We start from the raw sequence: 26630 nt of genomic DNA, 5'->3' as shown, positions 1-26630 counted from the left end.
TGCTCTTTCTCCAGTAGAGACAGAGGAAATTGTGAAGATAGGGAGCCACGCACCAAGGACTAGATATTAAAGGAAAATGCTGTTCCATTGGTATGGAGGCATCTTTTTTTCTTTCCTTTTCCTTTTTTTTTTTTTTCTTTTTTCGTATGGGGGCTTTTTTTTCTTAATTTTTTAAAACTTTTTTTACATTTATTTATTTTTGGAAGACAGACAGAGCACAAGTCGGGGAGGGGCAGAGAGAGAAGGAGACACAAAATCTGAAGCAGGCTCCAGGCTCTGAGCTGTCAGCACAGAGCCTGACGCGGGGCTCGAACCCACAAACCACGAGATCATGACCTGAGCTGAAGTCGGACGCTCAACCGACTGAGCTACCCAGGTGCCCCAATATGGGGGCTTTTTTAAAAAATTATTTTTAATGTTGGGGTGCCTGGGTGGCCCAGTTGGCTAAGCATCCAACTTCAGCTCAGGTCACGATCTCAGAGTCTGTGAGTTTGAGCCCCGTGTCGGGCTCTGTGCAGACAGCTCTCATGAGCAGGGGAGGGGCAGAGAGACAGAGAGACACAGAATCTGAAGCAGGCTCCAGGCTCTGAGCTATCAGCACAGAGCCCAACTGGGGGAGCAAAGACATTGGTTTGGTGGGAGAAAAGATGTTGGTGGAGGTAGACATGTTAGCCATGTCTTTCTGAAACTTGCTGCTTTGAGCCCTATCTAAGCAAAAGCCTGACCATGGCCTCACTCCACCTAGACAGTGTCCTATGCCTTTCTTTCCTGAGGTATGGGAACTGATTGCCACCCCTCACCCCTCACCTCTCACTTTAGGTGGGCATTTCTCATTTTCTGTCTTGACTCACAGTGTTTGCCTTATCTCTTGTACCCACTAGAATCATTGAACCTCTGCATTTCATAGGGGAACTGAGATCCGGAAAGGAAGATGCTTGCCTAACGTTATCGGAGACACAGAGTCCATGGAACAAAGGGATTAAGAACTTAGGATCTGGAAACAGACTGACCTTGGTTTGAGTCCTGGCTCCACCATTTAGTTTTCAGGTGAGCCTGAGCCCCACCTTCTAGGAATCCTGAACATTCCTGCCCAACTAGGGTATTACAGGTGTGAAATGAGAGAATGGAAGTAATACAAGAGATTCCTGGAATGTTGTAAGAGCTCAGGAGGTGTTGGTTATTAAGAGATGGGAAATTCCTTAAAAATGAGGACTATCTTATTCATCTTTGCTCATTCCTCCTTCTTTCCTTGTACACATGGGGCACTCAGAAAGTACTTTATTTGCAGTTGGTATTAGAAGGATGTTCGTTGATGGGATAAAGGCCCAGAAAAACTGTCCACATTGACAGGCTCTACACTCCTGTCAAGTGTGTTCAGCTTTGGTGCTGTTTGGTCTCCATAGGACTGGAGTCAGGCCCAGACTCCTATGCAGCTCAGCCTGCAGAGTAAAGTGACCTGCCCATTCAGGTCCCATATCCAGTTGCCCTGTGGTCCAGCACTTATACTTCCCAGGATTGTTGTTGTTTTTTTGAAGGACAGGAGTAGATTCCTTCAACCTTTGGGGTATATGGTGCTAATGGTAACTAATATATAGCTTTATAACATACAAAGGTTTCTATTCCCGCTCACACAAGCCTCACTGTAGCGTGGAATTGTCAGGAGCACTATCCCTATGTTGAGGATGAAGTCACTGAGGCCAGGGAGTGGCTGGACTAGACGCACACAGCAGGAAGAGCTGGAGCAGGAGCATGGTCCCATCTTCTGACTTCAGCTCTCGTGGTCCCCCAAATGAAAGCCCTTTGGGTCCATATTTCTTCAGTGGGACTGAACATTGGGATGTGATCCCCATGAGGTAAGGAGCTCAGAGCTTGGAGTCAAAATGCCTTGATTTTGGTCATGACCCTGTCACAAGGGTGCAGCTCCTAAGTGAGCCACCTCTCTTCTAGACATGCTTGCTTCCTCATCCTCCTGCTTTGGGTTTATTGTGGGGCTGAGGGTGCTTTGGAAAGTCTGAAACTCCAGTTGAGTGACTAGGGAGAGGGGCATTGTTTTCGGCAAATGACATCTCCATGAGCCACCTTGAGCTCAGCAAGGCTGCGGCCTCAGCACGTCTGGATGTGCTGTGGAATGACAGACAGCCTGGGTATGTTGGAAGCTACACTCCACTGTCCTGAAACATTAACCATCGGAGCTAGAAGGGCTCTTGGAGATCAGTAAAGCTCGTGCCTTCAGTTTATAGGTGTGGAAACAGAGGACCTGGGAAGGACAGCGACTCACCCAAGTCCCCAAGTCCGTGCTGAGTCAGTGGCAGAGCTGGCCCCATGCTCCTCCCATAGGGCCATGCTGCCCATACCCTGCAGAGCTTGACATTTGCCCTTGCTCAGAGTGCCTCACCTGAATCATTTTATTTTTTTATTTTTATTTTTTTTAATGTTTTATTTATTTTTGACAGAGAGACAGAGCATGAGCAGGGGAGGGGCAGAGAGAGAGGGAGACACAGAATCCGAAGCAGGCTCCAGGCTCTGAGCTGCCAGCACAGAGCCCGACGTGGGGCTCGAACTCACGGACCGTGAGATCATGACCTGAGCCGAAGTCGGACGCTTAGCCGACTGAGCCACCCAGGCGCCCCAACCTGAATTCATTTTAAAGCAGCAAATAAAGGGGCGCCTGGGTGGCACAGTCGGTTAAGCGTCCGACTTCAGCCAGGTCACGATCTCGCGGTCCGTGAGTTCGAGCCCCGCGTCACGCTCTGGGCTGATGGCTCGGAGCCTGGAGCCTGTTTCCGATTCTGTGTCTCCCTCTCTCTCTGCCCCTCCCCCGTTCATGCTCTGTCTCTCTCTGTCCCAAAAATAAATAAAAAACGTTGAAAAAAAATTTTTAAAAAGCAGCAAATAAAGACTTAAAAGTTTTTGAAAGAATTTTGTATATCAGTATTTTCAACAGTTTTTAAAAAATCTTTTATTAGTATATGATCAATGAAGAAGATTTGGATAATAGACAAGTGTTCCACTTAGAAGATAACAAACCGAGTAATATCCTTTTTTTTAAAACGTTTATTCATTTATTTTGAGAGAGAGAGAGAGTGTGTGTGTAGGGGAGGGGCAGAGAGAGGAAGAGAGAATCTCTATGCTGTCAGCACAGAGCCCAGTGCAGGACTCGAACTCACGAACCGTGAGATCATGACCTGAGCTGAAACCAAGAGTCGGACGCTTAACCAACTGAGCCACCCGGGCTCCCCAAACTGAGTAATATTCTTCAATCTCAGAAATACCCCTGTGGGCAGGTTGCTGTCTTTCAGATGAAGCTTTCAGAGCGATGGCTTCCCCAACCCCTGTAACACCTTCTGGAAGTTTAGCTACAGAAAGTAGGAGAGTAACATTTACGGAGGCCTCTAAGGACTGCATTTAGTTCTATGACTTCCGAAGTAGTTACATGTACTGGTAGTGGTGATGGTGGTCAGTGTCTGCAGAGTCTCTTCCAGGTAACATAGCACTTCTTCACAGGTGTTTTCATTTGATTTTTGAGCATTAGAAGAATCCTGTAAGATAGGGAAAACAGGTATCCTTTTCCCATCTTGCAAATGAGAAAGCCCTGGAGAGATTAACTGGCCCAATATTACACATCTAGTAAGTAGTAGAGCTACTGACTTCAAATGAATACTTGCATAAAGAAAGCAGAAGGCGCCTCCTAAATATTTGTGAGCAAATGAATGAATGAATATTTGACTTCCCTTCTAGGGAAGGTGCTAGAAATCCCTGGGACTGGGGGGGGGGGGTCTTCAGACTGTGCTCTGGGAAGCTCTAGGATGCTGTGGAGCCAGTGGGAGTGGCAGGGGGCCGAGCACATGGGGCTCTGAGCCCGTCACCCCTGTTCTAACCAGAGCAGCTTCAGTGTTGCCTGTTTTGTCCCCTGGGAGACTGAAAACAATTTAGCTAGTCTGACTCCTACATCGGGCGTTCATCATCGCCTCCAAGGGAGACCCTGACGGCTGGTCTGACGGGGCACCGGGACCCTGTTAACAGATGCACCGCAGATAGTTGTCAGTCCGTGGTTTGAGAAACAGTGGCCAACTACCTAGAGTCGGGGGAGATAAGAGTCAGGAAGAAGCAGAGAGTTACGGCCGGTCATGCAGCCCATAGGTGCATAGGCTCCACCGGGAGTCTAATCCTCTGGTGCTTCATCCACTGCCCTTCCCCCTGTGCCGCAAGGCAGCTGAGCCAGGAAACAAGTGACACAGTGGAGAATAACTGCTATAGAGAGGCTTCCATAGCAATGCCCAGTGGCTTGCGCCTGTCAGGACACCTCAGTCACTGACTGAGGTCTCAGCTAGAACTTGTGTGAAGTGTTATCTACTTGCTCCATGCCAGGGGTCTTGGGGGATGGCCAGAGAGGAGGGATGTCATGCTTTTGTCATGTGCCCCTGCACTGGGGATCCTCCTAAATGTACTAACATCTGGAAGCAAGGAGGGCTGGGAACCGGATCCTGGGCAGGAGGCACAAGGCCACCCCTGCAGCAGCTGGGGAGACAGGGGAGGGAACAAGTGTGGGCCAAGCGTGTATCACAGGACAGACTCTGCGTTGGGTACTCTACACATATGTTCCCAGGGGAAAAAAAAGGTAAAGGAAAGATGACTATCCTTATTTACATATGAAGAAACCGAAGCTCAGGTATACACAGTAGGTGTCAAGCAAGATCAAATCCAAGCCTGTCTGGCTCCATAGCTACTGAGCAACAACAATGGTTTGCATATTTCTGGCCCATCCGGTGAGCACTTGAGATACATGCTGCCCAGTGGGCTCCTCTTGGTCTTGGGAAGGGAGAGGGTCTGCCTGCAGGCCACCGAGTAGGTGGGGGTGCTTATTCACAGCTTGGACAGACTTGGCCAGGCCGAGTTAGCCAAAGGTTGAGTCTGTCCGGTCATTACCTATAATGTCTCTCTTCCCCACAGCTGAGGCTGCAGGCACTCTACAAATTGCATGTGCCTTCAATACAGGCTGCCCTGGCTGCCCCCTCCACATATACCCATACGGCGTTCCTTTTGATGGTGACCCCTGGGGACAGCCTGCTCAGCTCTTTGACTGGGCTTTCCCCTCAAGGGAATGGGCATTCCCAAGGGAATGGGGCAAGTGACACCTGTGTATTCCTAAAACAAATATTTATTGAGCACCTTTTATATACCTATAACTGTTCTCAGTGCTGGGGTTGCAGCAGTTGAACAAAATGAAATTTTTGCTCTCATGAAGTTTTTCATTTCTTAGTGGAGAGACCTAAATATATGATGGGGTGTTATATGACAGGAAAGAAAATAAAACAGGGTGAGAGGAGAGATGGATGGGGTTGACTGATCAGGGAAGGTTCTCAGAGAAGGTGAAAATTAAACTAAGACCCAAATGAAAGGAGGTAGGACGCCATGTGGATACCCAGAGAAGAGTGTTCCAGGCAGAGGGAGCAGACCCATGTGAAGCTAAAAGCATGGCTGACCAGTTAGAGGAACAGTAAGGAAGCCACTGTGGCTCAGGAGGAGTGAGTGGAGATGGGAGCGGCGACAGCAGGCATCAGAGAGGTAGCTGGGACCCAGATGGTGTGGAACTGTATAGGTCAAGGACTAGACTTTGGATTTCCTTCTGAGCTAGGGTGCCACTGGAAGATTTGCACCCTGGGGACACATGCCCGGCCTCTACCTTAGAGCTTCTAACCCCCTTGTCTGGCAGGGGAATCTGTCCCTTTGGACTGAGCCCACAGGAGGCTGAGTAGTCCCATCAGGGATGTGAACAGCCACGTAGGCAGGGAGCCCAGCGGGACTCACCAGACCTCCTTAGCTGCGGTTGTGTGTTCTTCTAGGGCCAGGGCCACAGGGCCTCTCAGAGCTGCCTCCTTCAGAGGCCTCATTTCAGGTGGCCTCACACTCCCTAGGAATTAGAACATGTTCCAGAGAGAGTCTGGCAGCAGGGCTGCAGCATTTCTCATGCTGTGCAGACCCCGCATCCTCCGGGATTGCAACTTCTCCCGCTGACACCCGCCCCAGGCGAGTAGCGATGGCTGGTGTGTCCCCAGCCCAGCAGGCCACTCCCAGGCTGAGGGGAGGGTGCTGCTTCCCACAGGACCGGCGGGAGACCTTGGGCCGATCGGTTGTAATTATCCAAAAGGGCAATTTTGCTTCCAAATGTTACACATTTTTTTATGAAGTAGGGACATTCACAAAGGCCTGTGGAGTATGCATCATCCCAGTCATGCACTTCCTTCAAGAAAAAAAGAAAAGCAGAAGCTAGAATTCAGCATTTCGAAGGCACCAAGTCAGGCCCCATCGAGTCATGAGCACAACATTACCTCTGGAGCTGCCCACTGTTCACCTGGTAGCTCCTGCGGTTGTCATCCTCAGTTTCCCAGTTCTCACTCAGGTTCGTAATCCTGTAGGCTCACCAGAAGCCTGTCTTTGGGGGCGTATTCATCCGTCCATCCATCCATCCATTCATGTCTAGTAGGCACTTCCACCTTAAAATGTCCACAACAGAACTCCATTTGCTCCCTAAGCCCAGCCCTCCCCCAGGCTCCTCCACCTCATAAATGGCACTACCGGCTGCCATCGCTCAACGAATCCCCGTCACTCGCTCCCTGTGTCAATCCGTCAACAGGTCCAAACACCCTACTATCAGAGTAGAATAAATCCGTCCATTTCTGCCCATTCCCCTGCTCCCAGCCCACTCCATCCTGCCCCCTCACGCCAGGTCCTCTGCCAGGCAGGAGCCTCCTGAAAGTCTCCCTGTGTTTCCCCCTTCACAGAGCAGCCTTTTCAAACGTAAGTCAGATCTTCTCACTCCCTGCTTAAAACTCTCCAGTGGCTTCTCAGCATCCTCAGGATAAACTCCTGACTCCTCACCAGGCTTCCCTTCCCTCTCAAGGCCTGCCTCTCCCCAGCTCTCTCGGCCCCACACACATAGAACGGGCAGAACTTCCCGCTCTGGGATTTTATATTTATCATTGTCTCTGCCTGGAAAGCTCTTCCTCCAGGTGCTTGTAGACCTGGCTCCTTCTCACCCTGAGGGTGGCTCAGAGGCCACCTTATTGGAGAGGACTTCCTGACCACCTGTCCTTTCAATCATATTATTCCATTTTCTTTCTTTATAGCTCTTTATCACTAGATGCATCCTGTGGATTTGTGTCTGCTTGCTTGTTGTTGCCTCAGTAGAATGTACGCCCCTGGAGGACACGGGCCTGTGTCCTGTTCACTTCTGTATTCCTCCTGCTAGAGCCGTGCGTGAACCTTACGGGCACTCTTATGGGAGGAGTAGCTATTCCTCCACTCATGCATTCACTCTGCTGGATAAAACCATAAATAAATAGGTGGAGCACAGAGGACCTAGGGCAGTGGAACTGTTCTGTCTGATGCTATAATGGTGGATACATATCATCGTATATTTGTCAGAGCCCATAGAATGTACAGCAACACCAAGAGTGACCCCTAATGTAAACTGTGGGACTTTGGGCCCCAATGATGTGTCAAGGTGGGTTCATCGATTGTAACAAATGTACCACTCGGGTGCGGGCTATCGATAGTGGGGAAGCAGTGAGTGTATGGAGACCGGGAATTTTCTGTACTTCATGCTCAGTTTTTCTGTAACCTGAAACTGCTCTAAAAAAATTAAAGTTTTCTTAAAAGGAAAAAAAAATACATTAACGTAAATTTAAAGGATTAATCCCTTAGTTTTTTCCTCTTTTGTACTATTGTATTTTCTTTCTTTCTTTTTTGGCTGTCATGGAGTTCAATAAAAATTTGCTATCTGAAAAAGAGAAGATAAGTAAGAGACAGGCTCTATTCCCAAAGGGGTTTGATCCTTCTGAAGAGTTGGCATGTGTCCCTGACCTAGCACTCGTACTGTATGGGGGCCTAGTTGCCGTGTACCAAATACATCGACCTGAATTGGGTACAGCACCAAACACAGAGCAGACGTTCATTAGTAAGTGATTGGAAAGCAAGGGAGAATTCCTTCTCAGGTTTGTGTCATCCAGTCGTGGCTCCTCTCTAGAGCCCTAATCTTCTGATCTGCCTATAGATTCTTCTGCCCCAGACCCTCTCACCCCTACCCCCACTGTTGTGCTAACGCCCAGCCTCTTCTCACGCACACTGGTGATTCCCAGACAGGCACAGGGAGGAGAACAGCGTAGAGAGGCTCTGTTGGTGACCAGGACCCAGGAATGGCAGCAGTCCCACTGCCCCTCGTCCCAGAGCTGCATCTGTGCCCCTGCCCCTCCTCTAGTGCCCCTCGGGGATTTCTGTGTCCATTCAGTAAGACAATAATGGAGACAACTTGAAAGTTCTGGCCAGGTCCAGAACAGAAGCACACAGCCCAGGCCAGGGGATGCAGCATAGCTTCTCATGCACGGTTTAGGAGTCCGCAGACCGGGACTCCAACACAGCTCCTGTGGCCTCGGCTAAACTGATAGAGGCCGCCTCCAGGACAAGGTATACGTCCAGAGGGGTGTATTGTCTCTAGAGAGCTGTGGCCAGCTCTGGGAACACACTTAAAAAGGGATGATGGCAACCTGGAACCTATTGAGAGGAGGGTCCCTGGCTGGCTGTGAGGACAGGCCAGCAGCTTGTCACCTCCAGTGAAGAAATCGTAGTACTTGAAACGCTTACCAGGAATTGAACTCCAGAGCTGCCACCCTGTGCCCTTAACACTCCACCCACCAGGTCCAGACCCCTGCTGTCAGGACCGGGCTGCACACCAGGCCTACTCATTTCACGACCTCTCTGTGATCACAGAGTGTGATCCCAATACCGTCTTGCCAGGGCTGCTCTGTTCAACGGGATGGAGTCATGCAAAAGCCCTGGCACCATCCGTGGCCATAGTAGGCCCTCAAGAGGGTTAGTTGCCTTTTCTCTTCCCTCTCTCAGTGCAGCCAGGAAGCCCAGAAAGCCAGCAGTTCCACAGAGAACACAGCACTCAGAAAGACAGTCTGGGGGGAGGATTTCAGTTGTTTATAAAACAGGCCAACACGTTTCCACCTCGTAAGTTCTAAATCCATCATTCCTAGCTCCCTAGATCTAAGAATAGTCACCCAGTGGAGCCAATGTGCCACGTGCCACGGCACGCTCTCTGCGCAGGTGACTGGGAAAATGTGGCCACGGCAGCCCCGGCACCTCCTGCTCCGGGGTGGGGGGAAGTGGGGCAGAAGGCTGGCCTCTGCCTCTCCCAGCTGAGCTGTTTCTGAACCTCTTCCAGACTCTCATGTTCTCTTCCATGCAGTGTTGATCCAAATACCTTCCTCACTGAGCTGCTCCAACCATCACATGCGGTGCCCGAAGTGATGCAAAGGGAGAGGCGGAGAGCAGTGGGAAGGTGTGTAGGTGAGGACCTCAGCACAATACTGCCCCGCTCTGGGCCTCAGTTTCCTCTTACGCAACGGGACAGAGACTGACAAAGAACTGGACAACTTTTTGAGATACGGGGTTTTAAAAGAGGTTCTAAAGCAGCCCCAACATTGCAGCCTCAGAATAAGACTGATGAGGGTAAACCCAGAAACTCAGTACGTTTCTGTTTATCATCTGAACCAAGGCCATTCGTCTGTCTTGTCGGAGGGAGCCAGCCTGAAGGCCTGGGGCTTGCTTTCGGCTTCACCTTCCTCCCTCTCATACACATCTACACCCACCCACACCGCCACACAAGCTCTCCATGGCCAGAGGGACTTTTGATTTGTCTCACCCCAGACTCTGCCCACCGTAAGAGGGCCCGTGCCAACTGGGGGCTCGGAACCTCCAGCAGAAGACCACCTGCTGCTCTTCTGGGCAGCCTCCTAGCCATCCCAGCCTTCTTCCTGATAGTGAGCTGCAGTCGGCCTACCCATGGCATCTCCTCCCCACATCCTCAGGTTCTCTTTTGCCCCTTCAGGAGAGAACGAGGCAGCTCTGTTATCTAACTGGCCATTTATTCATTCAGTTCATTCGTTCATTGGTTCATTCATTTATTCATTTGTTTGTTCGTTCCCACAACAGGTATTTGAGTACTAATAGGTGCTGAGCACTGTTTAGGTGCTGGGATATGGCAGCATGCAAAACTGAGTCCCTTTCGAAGAGCTGATAGATAAACAGTAAAAAATAAATAAATAAAGCAGATGAGGAGACAGAGATGGGGAGGGTTGTAGAATGCTATTTCATACAGAGTCGTCAGGGAAGGCCTTTCAGATAGATAAGGTGGCATTTGAACAAATACGTGCACAACATGAGGGAATGAACCTGTGGATATCAGGGCAAGAGCATTCCAGACAGCAGGAATAGCAAGTGCAAAGGCCCTGAGGTGATTACTGTTTGAGGAACAAGAAGTCAGTGTAGCTGTTCTGATGTCAGTAGGGTGGAACACATGGGACTTGAGGTCAGAGAGGAAGCTGTTGTTTATCTGAGTAAGAGGAGAAGCCATTGGAGCATTCTGAGCAGAGCAGTGCCACGTCTGACTTGGGTTTTAATGGGATCACGCAGGCTCTATGTGGAGGACAGATGACGAGAGGCAATAAAGGCAGCAGAGGAACCAGTAGGAAGCCCTCAGAGTTCTCGTATGAGGTGATGGGGCTGGTGAGAAGTGGCTGGTTCTGGCTATGTTTTGAATGTTACCTTCCTAATTCCTTCTTCCAGAGGCCCTCATCTTTTCTTCCATGTAGACACCCAGCCCTCCTCCTCCTTGCTTTCAGCCTTCACCCCATCTCCCCTTCTCAATGCATTCTCAGCACTTCCATGGATCCTGGTCTGGAAAGGCCCCTAGGCCAGCCTGCTTCCACTTACAGCCTTCCCTGAGGCAATTTGGGCCACAATCCCAAAACTTCCCTAGAGGGATTCTGTGGGTGAACAGCTCCACTTTCTGATTCTGGAACGGCTCTTTCCTGCTGCCTCAGCTCCTGCCTGAGGGCGTCATGGGCCCTGGACAGTGATGGATAGACTGGTTATTGAAAGGGTCCTGCACTGTCAATGCCTCTTCCCTCAGCCTGGCCCCGTGAGGCCATTGTCCTCCCAGCCATTCTCATGGCCATTCTCTGTAGGAATTGCTTTTCTGGGCAGTGTGACTGGGGACAGAGACTTGCAGCTCTCTGTTCTTGAGGCCTATGGCCAGCGGGCAGTTCTGGCCACAGACGAGGGAATAAAGGCAAGCAACCAGGCATACAACTGAGGTTGATGGCACCCAATTTCAGCATTAGGGGTGTTCCCCTTCTTGCTACTCTCTAGACAGAACAGGGGGCTCAGAAAGATTAGATGCATACATAATCTGAGTGCCTGTCCCATGTGCCTAAGGACTACTTGATGAGTGTGCCCTGTTCTCAGCACCCAACTCCAATCCCAGCTCACAGACTGGTGAGACAAGTGCAAATATAAATACCTGTAGAACCAGGAGGGGTGTGGTATGTATGCTTAGAGGATTCTGGGTACTAGGAGCTCAGACAAAGTGAAATTAATAGCCTTCCCACAGCCCAGTGGGACCCAGCCCTACGCTCAGCCACCATTCACTTCTGCAGCAAAAGGATGACACTGGGATCAATGAAAGCAGCTCAGAGTGGGCAGATTTCAATGGATACCCTCTATTTAAGACTGGTGAACTCCTGGAGCACGTGGGTGGCTCAGTCGGTTAAGCATCCAACTTCAACTCAGGTCCATGAGTTCAAGCTCTGTGTCAACCTCTCTCTCTGCCCCTCCCCTGCCTTCTCTCTTTCTCTCTCTCTCAAAAATGAATAAATGCTAAAAAAAAAAAAAAAAAAGTTAAATAAACCTTTAAAAAAATTGGTTAACTCCTACTCATCCTTCAAAACCCAGCTAAGAATGAACCTCTGAAACTTTCAGTGACACCCATCTCCTTTCCCCAACAGAACATACCGTCCTCTCCTCTATGCTACCTCTGTCCCTTAGGAATACTGTTATTTTTTAAAATATATTATTGTCAAGTAAGCTATAGTTTTGTGTTTTCTTTTTTAAATCATCATCCTTTGTTACTACTTCTTAAAGTATTTGAACAAACGACAAAATCTTGGCCACCTTTCCCCTCCATTTCTCCCTCTGTTGCTCAGAGATTGTTCACAGTTGGGGATGTATTCTTCAAGATCTGTACCTATAGAAATATATAGGGGATCTACATAAATTGAATCATACTCTGTGTTGTTCTGCAACTGATTTTCTCTCTAGAATGTCTTAGATATCTTGATGTCAGGCCATAGAAAGCTATCTCATTGTTTTTAGTAGCTGGGTAGTAGGGTCGAGCCATCCTTTCTTTTTTTTTTAATTTTTTTTTTTTAACGTTTATTTATTTTTGAGACAGAGAGAGACAGAGCATGAACGGAGGAGGGTCAGAGAGAGGGAGACACAGAATCCGAAACAGGCTCCAGGCTCTGAGCTGTCAGCACAGAGCCCGACGCGGGGCTCGAACTCACAGACCACGAGATCATGACCTGAGCCGAAGTCAGCCACTCAACCCACTGAGCCACTATCCTTTCTTTAAACACTTCTCTGTAGATGAGTATTTGGGGGCTTCCCCCAGTCTTTTGCAGTGAACACTGTTGTGTGTGGCTCCTTGTGCACACATGCCATTGGTCCCCATAATCATCCTTCTCTTGGTCGTCTTCCCCAGTGGACCGGGAGCCCCGGGGCAGAAACTGAATTTTCCTCATCTAGGTCTTGTGTCCAGCACAGGGCCAGCAAGAAGAGCTTCCACATAAATGGACTTGCCTGAGAAAATCATGACTGTTGAAAGGCCTGGGTGAATTTGGGGAGGGATTCTTGATTTGTCTCAGCCCAGACTCTGCCCACCATAAGAGGGCCCGTGCCAACGGCCGGGGCTGTTGCCTGCGGCCAAGCCTGCGGGGCTGGCACAGAGCACTGGGAAAGAGGGATGATGCAGCCAAGAGGGACAGAGGGCTTGGAGAGCCAGCTGAGAGTCCTGGTCTTGGTCACCTTGGTGGCAGGAGACAGGAGGTTGTCCACAGGAGGACCTAGTCCTTGCTGTGCTTCAGCCTGAGTCCCCCACCCAGGCCAGCTGCCTCTGCGTAAAGGATAGAGTAGCTGTTGTAACTGTCCAGGCAAGAGAGCGTGAGGACCTGAACTAGACCCAAAGCACCATAGGAGGCCTTAATTCTGGGTTCTTCCCTCACCATTCCTTGCTCACAGCAGGACCCTAGGGATCACCCTGGCAATTATTGCCAAAGGGGTGGGATCCACGTGAGTTTGGTGGCTGGACACTCAGAAGTTTTTCCCAAATTTACCCAGCTCCAGGGCCAGCTGCGGCCACAATGACATTTACCAGCTTCCTGAATCCAGAGCCGTCTCTGTGAGGCTACTCAGACCTCACCCGTCCTTCTCTCTCTGCCTGGTATTGCAGAAGACCAGCCCCTCCTGATGCTCTCGGTCTTTGTGAGGCCTTTGACAGGAGACAAGGGGAACCATTAGTTGCCTGACTTTTCGCCCACATTCTTCCTCCCTTCCCCAGCCCACTAGATGCAGGAGGGGCAGGGCCTTATGCAGCTTCCCCGGGCCTGGGCCCCAATGCTCACAAGGGCTCAGTGAGGTCCGTGCTTCCTGCAGAGTGCTTCTCTCACCAGCTATGGCTCCTGCCTTCCACCGCTGACCTTGTCCCCCACACAGGTGGGCTGCTACTCTGTACCTTTTCCTAATTACCTGGGAAGCAGGGTTTTTGCTAGAGAGGATAGTATATTAACAGAAGAGGCCCTGGAGTCCCAATGCCCAGGCTAGAATCCAGTTCTGCTTCTTACCTTGCACGGTTCACGCCATCTCTCTGGAAAACGGGGATAATGTTAGATTTTACCTTGCAGGCTTGTTGTGGAGATTCAGCGAACTAAGTGTTCATCACAGGGCCTGGCATACACTAACCATTCGGTGATGTTACTACATTTTCACACAGTTTGGCACTCGTGAATGAGCCTGAGACTTGGGAGTCAGGGATTCTAGTCCTGGCTCAGCATGGCTGTGTGACCATCAACAAGTTTTTTCACCCTTTGAGCCTAGTTGCGTCATCTGTAAAATGGAGATCATAACACCGGAGTCATAAATGGAGGTTGCTGTGGGGATTAAGTGACATTAGTATGCAATTGGGAAGTAATATCCCTAGGTGATAGCCTTCTTTCTCATGGTTTGAGATGGCAGCTAGAGCTCCAGCCATCACATCCACATTCCCAGTGAGAAGATAGACGAAGGGGCAACGGGTACATGCCATCTGTCTTTGAAGGCAAGGCGCCATAGCTATTACAGAACATTTTGGCTTACAGCTCGTTCACACACCCAGCTGCAAGAGAGGTTGGGAAATGTAGTCTTCGTTCCGTGGTTCAGAATGAAGCTCTACCACACTAGCTCTATCACACATGCTCGGGTGTTTGCCCCCTTAGGCAAGGCCCTCCAGCAGAAATGTGTCCCCCTCCCTAGCATTGGGCTTTAATCCCAGCACCATAAGGCCCTCTAAGGACCCAGGTTGCCAAGAAGCTCAGGCAGGTGCCACGAGGCCTGAACAGATTTGAGTATTGTGTTTAGCCTGTGCCAGGACCCTGCCAGTCCCTGGGTTCCGCTGCCTGCAGGGCTCTTAGGCTGACGCAAGTGTGGTGGGCTGCAAGCCCATCACTTGTCACGGCCTGGATGAGGCCAACTCCATTGAGCCCCATGATCAGGGGGCCTGAAGTCTTAAGAGGCTAGGGAATCCCAGTAACTATGGGTTCTCCACCCAAGGCCCAGCCATGTACCTCAGGGCCAGTAAACCAGGTCTGGATCAATCAGGTGGGTTTCAGTTCCTCAAGGACCTGGTAAGTGCCCAGCACACTGCAGAGAGCCCTCTGTAAAGCCAGGAATGATCCTATAACCTACCTATTTTGAAAATTGGGTGTTCCACATTCCAGTTAGCTTAGGGAGAGGCCTACCATAGGCCATTCTCCTTCCTCTCACTTCTGCATGAGAAGGGCCTGCGTAGTAGCAGCTTGCTGAATCCAGAGGGCCTTCCCACCTTCACTGTGTCCCTAAAAAGACCCTAAATGAGGCTGGTTGGGGGGGCATATGAAACCGATTCTCAAATGCTGGAGGGGCTTCAGTACTTAAAGGTCTTGCTGAGAGTCCCTTCTGTTCAGGGCACAGCTCATCTTTCTTTTTTTTTTTTTTTTTTTTTTTTAGTTTTTTTTTTTTTAACGTTTATTTATTTTTGAGAGACAGAGTATGAGTGGGGGAGGGGCAGAGAGAGAGAGAGACACAGAATCTGAAGCAGGCTCCAGGCTCCGAGCTGTCAGCACAGGGCCCAACACGGGGCTCGAACTCCCAAACCGTGAGATAATGACCTGAACCGAAGTCAGACACTTAACCGACTGAGCCACCCAGGTGCCCCAAGGCACAGTTCATCTTTCACTTTCGAAGTTCAGCAGCCTGGTTTTTGTTTTTGTTCTTGTTTTTTACATAGGAAGTTTGTTTAAAATGTTCAGAAACCCCAAACTTCGTGTCGTTCCACCCAGGCTTTCCCATCTGCTGGTGCCCGTCCTCTCCTCCGTGCCATTTGACACTGGCACGGCCTTTCTTAAAGCCTTTTCCTCCCCTTCCTGTGGTCTGCGTCATACGTGGGTGTGGGCCGTCACCGTGTGTCGGGCACTGTGCTGGGGCATGTCCACTTATGCAGTCCTCCTCCTAGCGACCTTATGACGTAGATGGGGACAGAAGTACCATTATCGCGCAGCCATTTGGTAGTGTGGGACCCGGGACAGCGGAGCACAGTCCACAGTAAATAGTGGACATTGTATATGTATGCCAAGGGCTGGCAAAGTGTGACCCGCAGGCCGGGTCTGAGCTATGGCCTGTTTCGTATGGCCTTTCAAGCTACGAATGGTTTTTAAAGGGTTATAATAAAGAAGAAGAATATGCAACAGAAACCAAATGAGGCTCTCAAACCTAAAATATTTACTATCTGCCTTTTTAGAATAAATTTGGCAAGCCCTGGTATATAATATGCAAAGTTAGTGCAGATTCTGGAGCCACACTTCCTGGTTTCTAGTGCCTCGCCTCATCCTCTATGAAACGAGAATAATATACGAAACATGGCTGCCTCACAGGGTTGTTGGAATTAAATGAGATAAAGAATATAAAGCACCTGACTTCGAGTAGGCTTCTTTGGAAGTATTGGGGGAAGAAATTTCTGGCCCTTTGCCAGACTTCTCGACCCAGTGGGCATGAAAGCCCTGGCTCAAGGCCTCTGGCTACCCCGGCCCCTCAGAGCGTGTTTCCTTTGGCAGGAGGAGAGGGACCTGCCAGCTGCCCGTTGTGCCGCGTCCTGGTGGTAGGTCAGCTCTGCCTTCCTCCCACCCCCATTCCTGCTGACCGTCAGCTGGTGCCACTCACCAGGCCCGGGCGCGAAGCCCACGCCAGGTGCCGAGCATGGCCCAAAGGTACCAAGCCTCTTCCACTCTCCCACTTTGTGCCTCACGTCAACTTGGCCGAAACTCCTGCGTAACCATAGGAGCTGCGGCCCGGGGCTCATCTTCTCTGTGTGCATTTCCTCGCTCGTGGGCCAAACAGGGAGACATCTGTGTTTCCCCAAACCCAAACTTTTGGCCAGTGATTGCCTTCCTACCAGGGAAAAGGAAAAGGGAAAGGAAGGGTAATCCCTGGCCAGCCAGCCTCCCCCTGTGGAAGAGTGGTCTGGGAAACAGATTTTCAGTGGAGAAAGGGTGAAATGTAAAGATAGAAAAGTAAATAAGATCGTTGAAAAATCAAAAAGAATACATTCTGATCCAGATAGGGATGGGCTTTCAGTTCTTAGAAGCAGTAGAAGAAATTGTAAGAGATCAATGAAGTTTACTACAAAGAACCATAAAGCTTATGTTTTATGTCAAAAGACCCAAGACAAAGTTTTAAGTCAAACTAAGAAAAAAATATTTGTGCTAGATATGGCAGAGAAAGAATATTCTAAAAATAAAAATCTTTAAAACAAGAAGGCTCTTAACATAACAAGAAGGCTCTTAAGAAGGCTCTTAACAATAACAAATATTTACATAATACTATGTGGCAACTTCCATTCTAAGTATTTTACACCTACTTACTCATTTAACGCTTATAAACAACTTTATGATAAAGGTACTATTATCCCCATTTAACAGATGAAGGAACTGAGGCACAGAGACACTAAGTAACTTGCCCAAGGTCACTCAGCTAATAAATAGAAGAGCTAGGATTTGAACCCAAGCCATCTGGCTCTTGGATCTGAGCACTTAAACCCTTGTATACTAAACAGGAAAAAGATATGAAGCAGACAATACCCAAAAGAGGAAATACAAATATCTGAGTAACGTAAGAATTATTTTTCAGGTTTTTAAAAAATTTTTTAATGTTTATTTATTTTTGAGAGAGAGAGAGAGTGCAGCAGGGGAGGGGCAAAGAGAGACTGAGACACAGAATCTCAAGGACGCTCTAGGCTTGGAGCTGTAAGCACAGAGCCTGGCGTGGGGCTCAAACCCATGAACCATGAGATCATGACCTGAGCTGAAGTTGGACGCTTAACTGACTGAGCCACAGAGGCGCCCCTTATTTTTCAGTTTTGATGGCAATAATGTACCAATACAAACAATGAGAAATCTTTTTGTGTCTTCAAATTAGAAAAGATTTTTTAAACATTATAATGAGCACTAAATACTGGCAATGCTGGAGTAAAACGGAAACTTCCACAGATTGCCATAGTTGTATTCAGGTGGCCTTTCTGAAAAATATTGTGGAAGCATTAAAAACAGTACTCAGGAATCTCAAAAATGTCGATACCAGTTGACCAGGAATTCCCATTTTAAGAATCTAATTTGAGGGAAGCAATTAGGTAGAAAAAGATACGTGTGCAAAGATACTCACAGGGATATTATTCAAGTTATTCAAAATAATGAAAAACTCGAAACAACCTGCATATCTGTTAATAGGATACAGGCTAAGGAAATTGTTGAATCTCCATAATGGACAATCAGACAGTCATTTTAAAGAAATTTGTTTAATAAAAGATACCGTAAGCAAAGTGAAGAGACATGCCATGGACGTGTGGGAGAAGACACAATGCATAGAACAGCAAAAAAGTAGAAAATAATACATCAAGAAAACTCACAAATCGATTAAAAAAAAAAAAAAAAAAAGACAAACAGCCAAAGAGAAAAACAGGCAAGAATGTACAGAGGCAATTCATAAGAGGAGGCGACTCAGGGCTATAAATGAAGTGATGCTCCCTCTCACTAGTAGTCGGGGAAATGCAGATTCGTTCATTGTACTTGTCAGAATAGCAAGAGTGCAAAGGTAAAGATAGAGGGAAACATTCATATCCATCGCTGACGGGACGGGAAGTAACTGCAGCCATTGTGGCAGCTATTAGCCGTATCTAAATCTAAACGTGTGGCTCCACTCCACTCACGTCTGGGGACCGGCCCTGCGCAGACGCCTCTCCGTACAGGGAGACGTGCTCAGGGGTGTTCATGGCAGCGCTGTTTACAATAGCGACAATATTACTCTGAAGTACATGATATTGTACATTATATATTGTGTAAGAAGATAGCAACAATTATCATCATCAAAGAACTGTCCATCAGAAGGGGAATGGATAAGTCAAATAAGATTTATACATATGGGGATACTGAGCACAGTTAAAATAAACGAACTTGATCTGTGTCAGCTCGGATAAATTTCCAAAAAGAATACTGAGTGTAAAGGGCACGTGTTATAAAGATAGATATTTCAACACTATTTATATAAATCTTTAAAACAGACTAAAAATGTTACATGGCATTTAATGACATATGTGTAGAAAGTATAAAAGCAGTAGCAAACACCAACTTCAAAATAGTGGCTCCTTCCTGGGAGGAGAAATGGCTGGAGGGCAAGAACGGGAAGCAGGGCTTAAACTGTTATCTTACTGGTATATTTTCTTTTTTTTAAGGGAAGCGTTGAAGCAGATATGTTGACGAATGTTCTAAATCTGGATGGAGTATGTTTCTTTCTGCTAAGTTATTTCTTGTATCTTTCTGCATATTGAACTATTTCAAAATTTCAAACAAATTATTTTTAATTTTCTTTTTGAATCCTTTGCAGTTCTGTGGAGAAATATTTGTGTTAGTAAGGGACAAAAGCAGAACGAAATATACACAAATATTTACAAACTTCACAAATTAAAGGTTTAAAAGAGATTATCTAAAATATTCATAGTAGTGCCAAGATCAAAGTCTGCTTTTTTCTTTACACTCATCCGTATTTTTCATTTTTTTTTTTTTTTTGTCAGGAAGATGTGTTATTTTTATAAATTGGGGGCAAAAAATTTTTAATGACTACAAAAAACACGAGTGAGTTTAGGCCCTAGGAAAGGGTCTAAACCTAGGAAGAGATGCTGTGATGTGTGGGGGCATTATGCTGGTCTAGAGACTCTGGCTGTATGACTGTGTTCATTCAATCTTTTATCTCATCAACGAGCCCTTATTGAGCACCAGCTGTGTACCAGGCTAGAGATATGGCAGTGAATGAAACATACGTGGTCCTTCCCTCCTTGTAGAGCACATCGGCTAGTGAGGAGGGGACAGTACACACATGACTACACAAGTCATCTATCCACCACAAAGTGCGAGGGCCCCCGTGGGGGTGAAGTCCAAGGGCAATATCAAGAATCTAAGTTAGATCGAGTGGCCAGGGAATCTGGCCTCAGAACGACATTTAACTTGAATTTAAAAGATGAGGAGGTCTGGAGCCCATTAAAAAGAGGACCTCAAGAGAAAGAAGGCCCCACAAGGCATATGTAAGGAATGGAAAGAAGGCAGAGGTTTTGGAACGTAGTGAGGTGGGGGGAGAGTAAGGGGAGGGCAGCAAGGTGGTCAGGAGCCAGGTCACTCAGGGCCTCACAGGCCAAAGAAAGGCCTTTAAGGGCATTGGAAGTCACAGAAGTCTTTTAAGCAGGGGAGTGATGTGATTAGATTTGCAGTCGTCAGAGATCATCTAGACGCTCTTTGAAGATTGGGGCAGATGGTGAGCTGCCCAGTTAGTCCCTTGGCTGTCGGCACGGCCCAGCACGCGGGAGAATGGTGCCGGGATAAGGGGAAGGCAGTAGAGATGGAGAGATGGAAGGATTTGAGCTATTTCTCTGGAGGAAGAGTCGGCAGGTCTTGGATTATGGGGTGGGGGGGAGGGAGGAGGTTACGGTGAAGGAAGGAGGAAGGCCAGGTTTGGGACAGGGACAGCTGTGGGGTGGCAGGAGTGAGAAACACTGGGAAGGCTCTGGAGGGCAGGGTGGAAGCAAGGGTGGCGGGCAAGCCACCAAGTACGGTTGAGCTTTGGTCTTGTCACGTGGAAACCGGGGTTTAGGATATTACCCGTGTCCCCAGGTTGTTTGAGCCCTGTTCTCAAAGCCACTTCTACAGCAGTCTCTTCTTTTCCACAGGAGGGACGTGCTACTCTTGGGGCTGGAACGAGCACGGCATGTGCGGGGACGGCTCCGAAGCCAACATCTGGGCCCCGAAGCCTGTCCCATCTCTGCAGTCGTCACTGGGACTCCTTGTGGGCTGTGGGGCTGGCCACTCCCTGGCGCTCTGCCAGCTGCCAGCCCTCCCTGCATTGGGCCAGCACCCCAAGGTCACTGGCCCTTCCCCAGATGCCGCTGAGAGTGCCAAATCTCAGGAAGCCATGGACAGAGAAACTGGAAGGAAAGACAACCAGAAACTTCTACTGAAAGCCTATCTGACAGATCCAGAGATGGGGGGCTTGTGACAGAGGCCCTTTAATAAAGTGATTTTTTCCAACCCAAAGTGTTCCCAGAGAATTGCTTGGTCAGATTGTGTGGTCGGCCTGAGAAGGGGGGCTGACCACAGGCCAGAACAATGGGAGGCGGCCGGCTCAGCGTCTGGGGTTCAAGGAGACAGACATCCTTCCTGCCCAGCAGATGGGAACGGGACCCCCCCTGAGGGCAATAACAAGAACCTCACTTGGTTGCATGGCTGGGGAGTCTGGCCCCTAAGCGACATTTAAACCGGAATCCCCAAAGGACATGGAAAACAGCAACTCCAGCCTGTCTTTACCTGGTGGGGACGGAATACCCAGCCCCATCCCCCGTGGTTATTTTGGTCCAGCAGCCTTTGATTCGGCAAGAGAAACGGTTCCCAGGCCTTGCTCAGAGAAGCCAAAGGCCTCCCTGAGGTTTTATTCTCAGCGCCTGGAGCATTAATTTACTGATTCGAGGATTAGTTTGCAGGTGGATACTCGGATGGGAAGGAGTTCTTGTCTTGGTGACTAGAAGAGAGAAGGCCCTGGATGGGGGGGTGGGGGGGGTAGGAAGTGGAGATGAATAAGTGGAGGAAGAGATAGGACTTCTGGGAAGACCCGACAGAGGAGGCACCTGGAACAGACAACAGAATCTAGAACCAGTGAACTCTCAGAGGATGGGTGTCTTCATCCGAGCCAGGCAGCACTCTGGAGCTGGCCTGCGTGACTAATTGCCAAGCTGTGTAGTTTCGGGTGAGGGACAGGCTGCAGCATAGGAAGGGGAGTCTGACCCTAACCCCTGACATCTGCCTCTTAGCCCTCCTTGCCTCTGGAGGAGGAGGAGGAGGTAAAATGGGGTGTAGGCCAGACCACAGGCCCCAGGCCTCCCCAGGTGGCAGCTGTGACTTTGGGGGACATAGCACCTTTCTGCTGCCTCAGGAAACAGTTTCCCTGGGGACTGTGTGGCAGTGTCATCAGCTAGCTAGTGGCCCATCCCACACCACCTTCCCTTTGGGACTCAGGAGAGGATTGGGCCTGTGAGGGCTAGACTATGGTGGCTTCAGGAAGTTACACTCCCAAGATATCAGAGCTGGAGGACCTGTAATGACCTCGCCTAGTGGCCTTCAAAGTGCATTTGTTAGAGCCCTAGAAGTCTCCTGAGAATTCGGTGGCCACCTGGCGGTCTATGGATGAAAGGAAGCCATGTGGACAAAGATCTGGGCCCACACTCTCCACCTTATTCACAGCAGCTTTATTTTAATTTATATTATATACTGGGCTCCACATAAGATTTCACTTGACAAGGGTTCCTTAAGAAAGTTTTGAAAACCATTGGTCTTATCCAACATTTTCATTATTCATGTGGGAAAACAAGAGGCCTAAAAAGGGGAAGGGACCACACACCTCACTCCTGGCTCAGTGTCCTGACTGGGAGGTGACCCGTCCCAGGCCTTGAGCCAGACCAGGGTGGGCAGATGAGGCTCGACCCTGGGATCAGGAGTGGGTTCAGCTCAATGGAGTGGGGATGAAGATAATCCTGAGCTCCCCAGGCCTGAACCTAGACATCACCCACAGCCGTTGGCTGACCTCGAACACCCGTGCATGGAGTCCTGCTCCCGATACTGTACCCAAAAAACAGCACTGCCCTGGCCAGCAAAGGCCTTGGTCCCCCACCTCCCAGAACCAGCAGAGGCTACGACAGCCTCTAAGCACTTCCGCAGTGGGAAGAAGGACATCTGTGCACTCTGAGCTGGTCTTGCCAAGGTTCCCATACCCTCGGATCTGGAGAAATTGGATGGTCCAGAGAGGACCACACCGGAGCAAGCCCACAGTTGCGGGCTGCCTGCCACCGTCCTACACACAGTCCAGAAAGCAGTCCCACACTGGAGACTACTCAGGCCCACACCTCCCAGACAGGCTTTCTACTCACGAGCAGCCGACACACGTGAGCTCACAGCACGCCAGTTCAGAGTTCCCTCCTGCCTCCCTCAGCTCCTATAGAAGAAACCCCAGTTCCAAATCTTCTACTGCTGAGCCCTAGTGCCTCTCCCGAGGCCACCTGTAGGCACAAGAAAGAAGTGTCTTGGGGCTCCTTCCCAGCCTGAAACAAGGTCAGGGGTGCTGGCTCAGAACGTGACTCAGACCCTTCTTGATAATCCACGCATGGAAGAGCGAATGGCCCCTGGCACTAGATGCCACCACAGACAGCCCTGTCACCGGAAGTCCCTCCGTTCTGCCCTTCCTGCAGCGGCAGACAGGCTTTCTCTAGGCCCGTTCACTGGATCTGATGAGTGCCTGAAAGCTCAAGGGGCTGTCCACAGGGTCGCCCAGATTTTTTTCTGGGCCCTTTGATTCCCATGGTCATCCTCAGATTTGTAGATGTCCGAGCCCCTCATTCCAAACAGACCCTCAGCTCTTCGAGAGTGAGCGATCGGGTCTTGGTCGGTTCTGGAACCCTTCACCAAAGATGGGCCCCGATACAGAGGAAGTGCCCGGTAAATGTTAACGAACTGGTGTGTACACCTTCAGGGCCACCAAGGGGGTAGGGAGGTTAAATGAGGGGATCATGATCCCCTCACACCCACCTGTCCTCTGTGCTTATCTCTTACAAGTGTGTGATAATTGTGCTATGCAGATTATGACCAGCTGAGAGTTAATGTCAGCATCCCCCACCTGGTTAGCTAATGAGCCATAGAAGCCAACTTGAGTACCCACTCGTTTTCTTTACTTTTTTTTCTGATAGAGAAAGTAGATTGGCCTTTGTATTCCTCCCGTAAGGGGAGGGGGAAGGAAAAAGAAGAGGGGAGTGAGCTCCGCCGTGTGCTCACAGCTCTTGGGCCTGGCCTCTGGAGTGATTGTGTGTGGTCACCACATTCCAGGTGTTCGTGGGGTGTTTGCGTCCTCACCGACCTACCACAGGCTCTCCCCTCCTGGTCACAGGCACCCCCTCTCCCCTTGATACCCCCACCACCTTCAGTCCCAGAAGGCCATCAGGCCAGGAGGCCAAACTAGATGAGACTGTGCTTGCAAGGTGAATCGGGGCCTGGGGCTCAGAGGAAAGCAAGCCTTCCACCCTGCCCCCAGGCACCTGCCACTTCCAAAGCAAGACCTCGTGATGGATGGAAATTGGGAGTTGGAAAGTTAGGAAGTGGTGGGACCATAGAGGGAGGGAGTTCCAGGTCCTAAGGTGCATGTGTGTGACCGCTACGGGCTCAGACTTACAGAGCAACTGAGGCACAGAGGTGAGAGAAGAGGAGAGGTGGCCAGGAGTGGGGCAGGGGGCATGCTGGCCAATAGAAGGAGCTTCAGTTTCCCTCCTAGGGCAACAGGTGTTCAGGAAGGAGAGTGAGGTGGCCAGATGTGTGTGTAGAAGGTTTGAGCGGCCTGTGAAAAGCCCCCCTCTGTCATACCCATGGCGCATCATGAAGGAGGGCAGGAAGCCACGTCCTGAGCATCCTGGGATTCAGGATGAGCCTCTCTAGTGTTCCTATCTATTCCGCTCCTGCCCCAAGAAGGCCCCAGTTGGCTTGAGACAGCTTCACCTGAACTCTGGAGTCAAGCTTGACTGGGTTAAAATCTTGGCTTCGTCTTTCATTGGCTGTGTGGCTTTGGGCCAGTTGCTTTACCTCTCTGCACCTGTCCTCTAGCTCCAAAATGGGCAGAGTGAATTACTGTGGGCTGTCATTAGACAATGTTTCCCAGCTGCCCCCCGCGCAGATGCTCAGTGTACGTCAATCCCCTTTCCCCATTAGCTGGTGTGTCCCGGAAAACCCACATTGTAAATGGCTTTGTGTGAAGTCCACTCGAGTCCACCAGAGAGGCACTTCCTCCAAACTGGATCCCAGGTAGAGTGAACGTGACCTTCCCTGCAGCAGCTGAGGCTGTTTGGCTCCCACATCCTGATAGTTATGAATGGCTGTGACATACACGGTGTGCTCTGGCAGCTCTATGGCCGCGTAGCCCCTTGGGCAGAGGCCTTACTGTACTCACTGCTCCACTGACCCCCAGCCCGTGGTTCCCGGACCACACAGGATGGAAGTTGAGGCAAAGGCTTTGAGGGGACAAGGAACAGTGAGATGAGACTTCAGCATCCACCTTCGGCCTCCCACCTGCCCATCTGACGGCTGACTCAGGCCATGCTGGGGGCATCAAGGGAACTGAAATGGGAGAGAGACACCCACTTGTTTCTGGCCCTGGGAAGATCATTCTCTGTGGACCTCAGCTCCTCATCTGTAAAAGGCTCGGAGGTTGACTACCATGATCATTAGATATTTTCCTACCTGAATATTCCTGGATTCTCCAATGGATAAGGAAAGGATAGGAACCCCCAATCCCCACTCTATCCCCCATGAGAAGCCAAGTGAGTAATCATCACAAATCAAGACCCCTGAGGGAGGGCTCCTCCCCTTCAAGATGCCTCCAGGCTGAGAGAGATGCATGGGTGGTCTCACCAGCTGAGCCAGCAGGGTGCAGCTGGGTAGGGCACCCGGAACTGTCGGTCAGCCCCCTGCCTCTGCCACTATCAGATTCAACAATGGCCCTAGGAGGGAGGTGACTGAAAGGTCTGCAAGGGGGCTGGGAGCTCTGACATGGCCAGATTCAAGGAGTCATCAAAATGGCATGACTCACACAGAAGTTTCCATGTCAGTGAACCCCCTAGAGTATGTGCTTGTTTTAGGGTCAGGTTCTTGTATGCCCCATCCTTTCTGAGAGCTGCCTCCCCTCCCCAGACCCAACGGGATCTGCAGAGGCGGGGGCCAGAGCAAAACTTCTTCCTTAAGGCCTGGTTTTTTTCCCAGCGGGAGGACAGCCAGCACCTTGCTATGTTGTCGAGACATAGCAGGTTCAGGTTCACCCCACCCCAGCCCTGCCACAGCAGGCCCGATCACAGGCAGAACCAAATCACGACACTGCCCAAGGCAATAAAAACCCAAACCCGTGCTTCATCTCAAAAGTCAGCTTTTTATTATTGAGGGCCAGAGCCCAAGGAGGGGAGGGTGTTGAGCTAAAGCAGCATTGCTCTCTTTCCAGGAAATGTTTCGAGCTGCAGTGAAGGCTCGAGATGTTGCATTTTTTTTTTTTCAACTCAAGCATGTGTTTTTCAAAAATATCATCCTTCCCCACCCCCCACCCCACCACTAATTTTAGAATCAGACCAAAGCCAAGCTACTGTCCTCTGTTTCTGTTGGGAAAATACTATATTTATTCAAGATGCAGAAGTGGGTCTCTGCAAACCTCCAATTGCTTCAGGAAAACAAATCTGCTTTAGACTATACAGAAACCATGATACAAAATTTATTTCATGCTAGAATCGCTTTGCATAACATTGGGCATGCAGTTTTTTACTCTGAAGTACTAAATTGCATACAATGCCAGGTTGTGCCTTAATAAAGGTGGAGGAGGGCCACCCCTCCTGTGGTCCTGATCTTTTGGTGCTCTAAAGTAACACTTGGAAAATCCGTACGGTGTTGATTATTTACTATGAACAATTTGTAATGAAAGCTGGTCACACTGGATCTACACACCGAGAAGATGATTGAATCAACCTAGACTAGCCGCTGTCAAGGGTCTTGGGGAGACGTCCGCTGGGTCACAAGCATGCCAGACAGAGAAGGAAGAAAGCAGCAGTGCGTGTTTCCACAATTCTATTTGGAGCAAAGTTCTCAGTTTCCACGTGAGAAATGAACTATGAAGGTGAGGTCAATATGACCGATGACTGACCGACTGCCCTTTTTGGAACCTTGACTCTCGATCTCGTGTACAAAAAGGGAAGCCATCCATTCCCCGTCCCCACCCCTCCTCCCACCCCCAGAAATGTACAGGTTTCTACCGAACGCCGTTACAGTCTGGCTCCAACAACGTGTGTAATAAAAGTAAAGAGCTTTGAAAGAAAATAGAGGACTTTTTCCTTTTTC

At 49.5% G+C, this 26630-nt stretch overlaps 1 protein-coding gene across 1 annotated transcript in view; it reads left to right on the top strand.

Moving 5' to 3' along the window:
- The window catches only part of SERGEF (secretion regulating guanine nucleotide exchange factor), a 233742-nt gene extending 212980 nt beyond the window's left edge, over nucleotides 1–20762 (top strand). The window contains 2 exon segments of the mRNA XM_042957769.1: nucleotides 20399–20644; nucleotides 20647–20762. Of these exon segments, the coding sequence (XP_042813703.1) occupies nucleotides 20399–20644; nucleotides 20647–20738 (338 nt within the window). The 3' untranslated portion in view covers nucleotides 20739–20762.
- Nucleotides 20763–26630: the final 5868 nt, after the last annotated feature.

This window comes from Panthera tigris, chromosome D1 (assembly GCF_018350195.1).
Source record: "Panthera tigris isolate Pti1 chromosome D1, P.tigris_Pti1_mat1.1, whole genome shotgun sequence".
NCBI classification, from domain to species: domain Eukaryota; kingdom Metazoa; phylum Chordata; class Mammalia; order Carnivora; family Felidae; genus Panthera; species Panthera tigris.
Note: the sequence above shows the minus strand (reverse complement) of the source record. Positions and strands in the feature narration are given on the sequence as shown.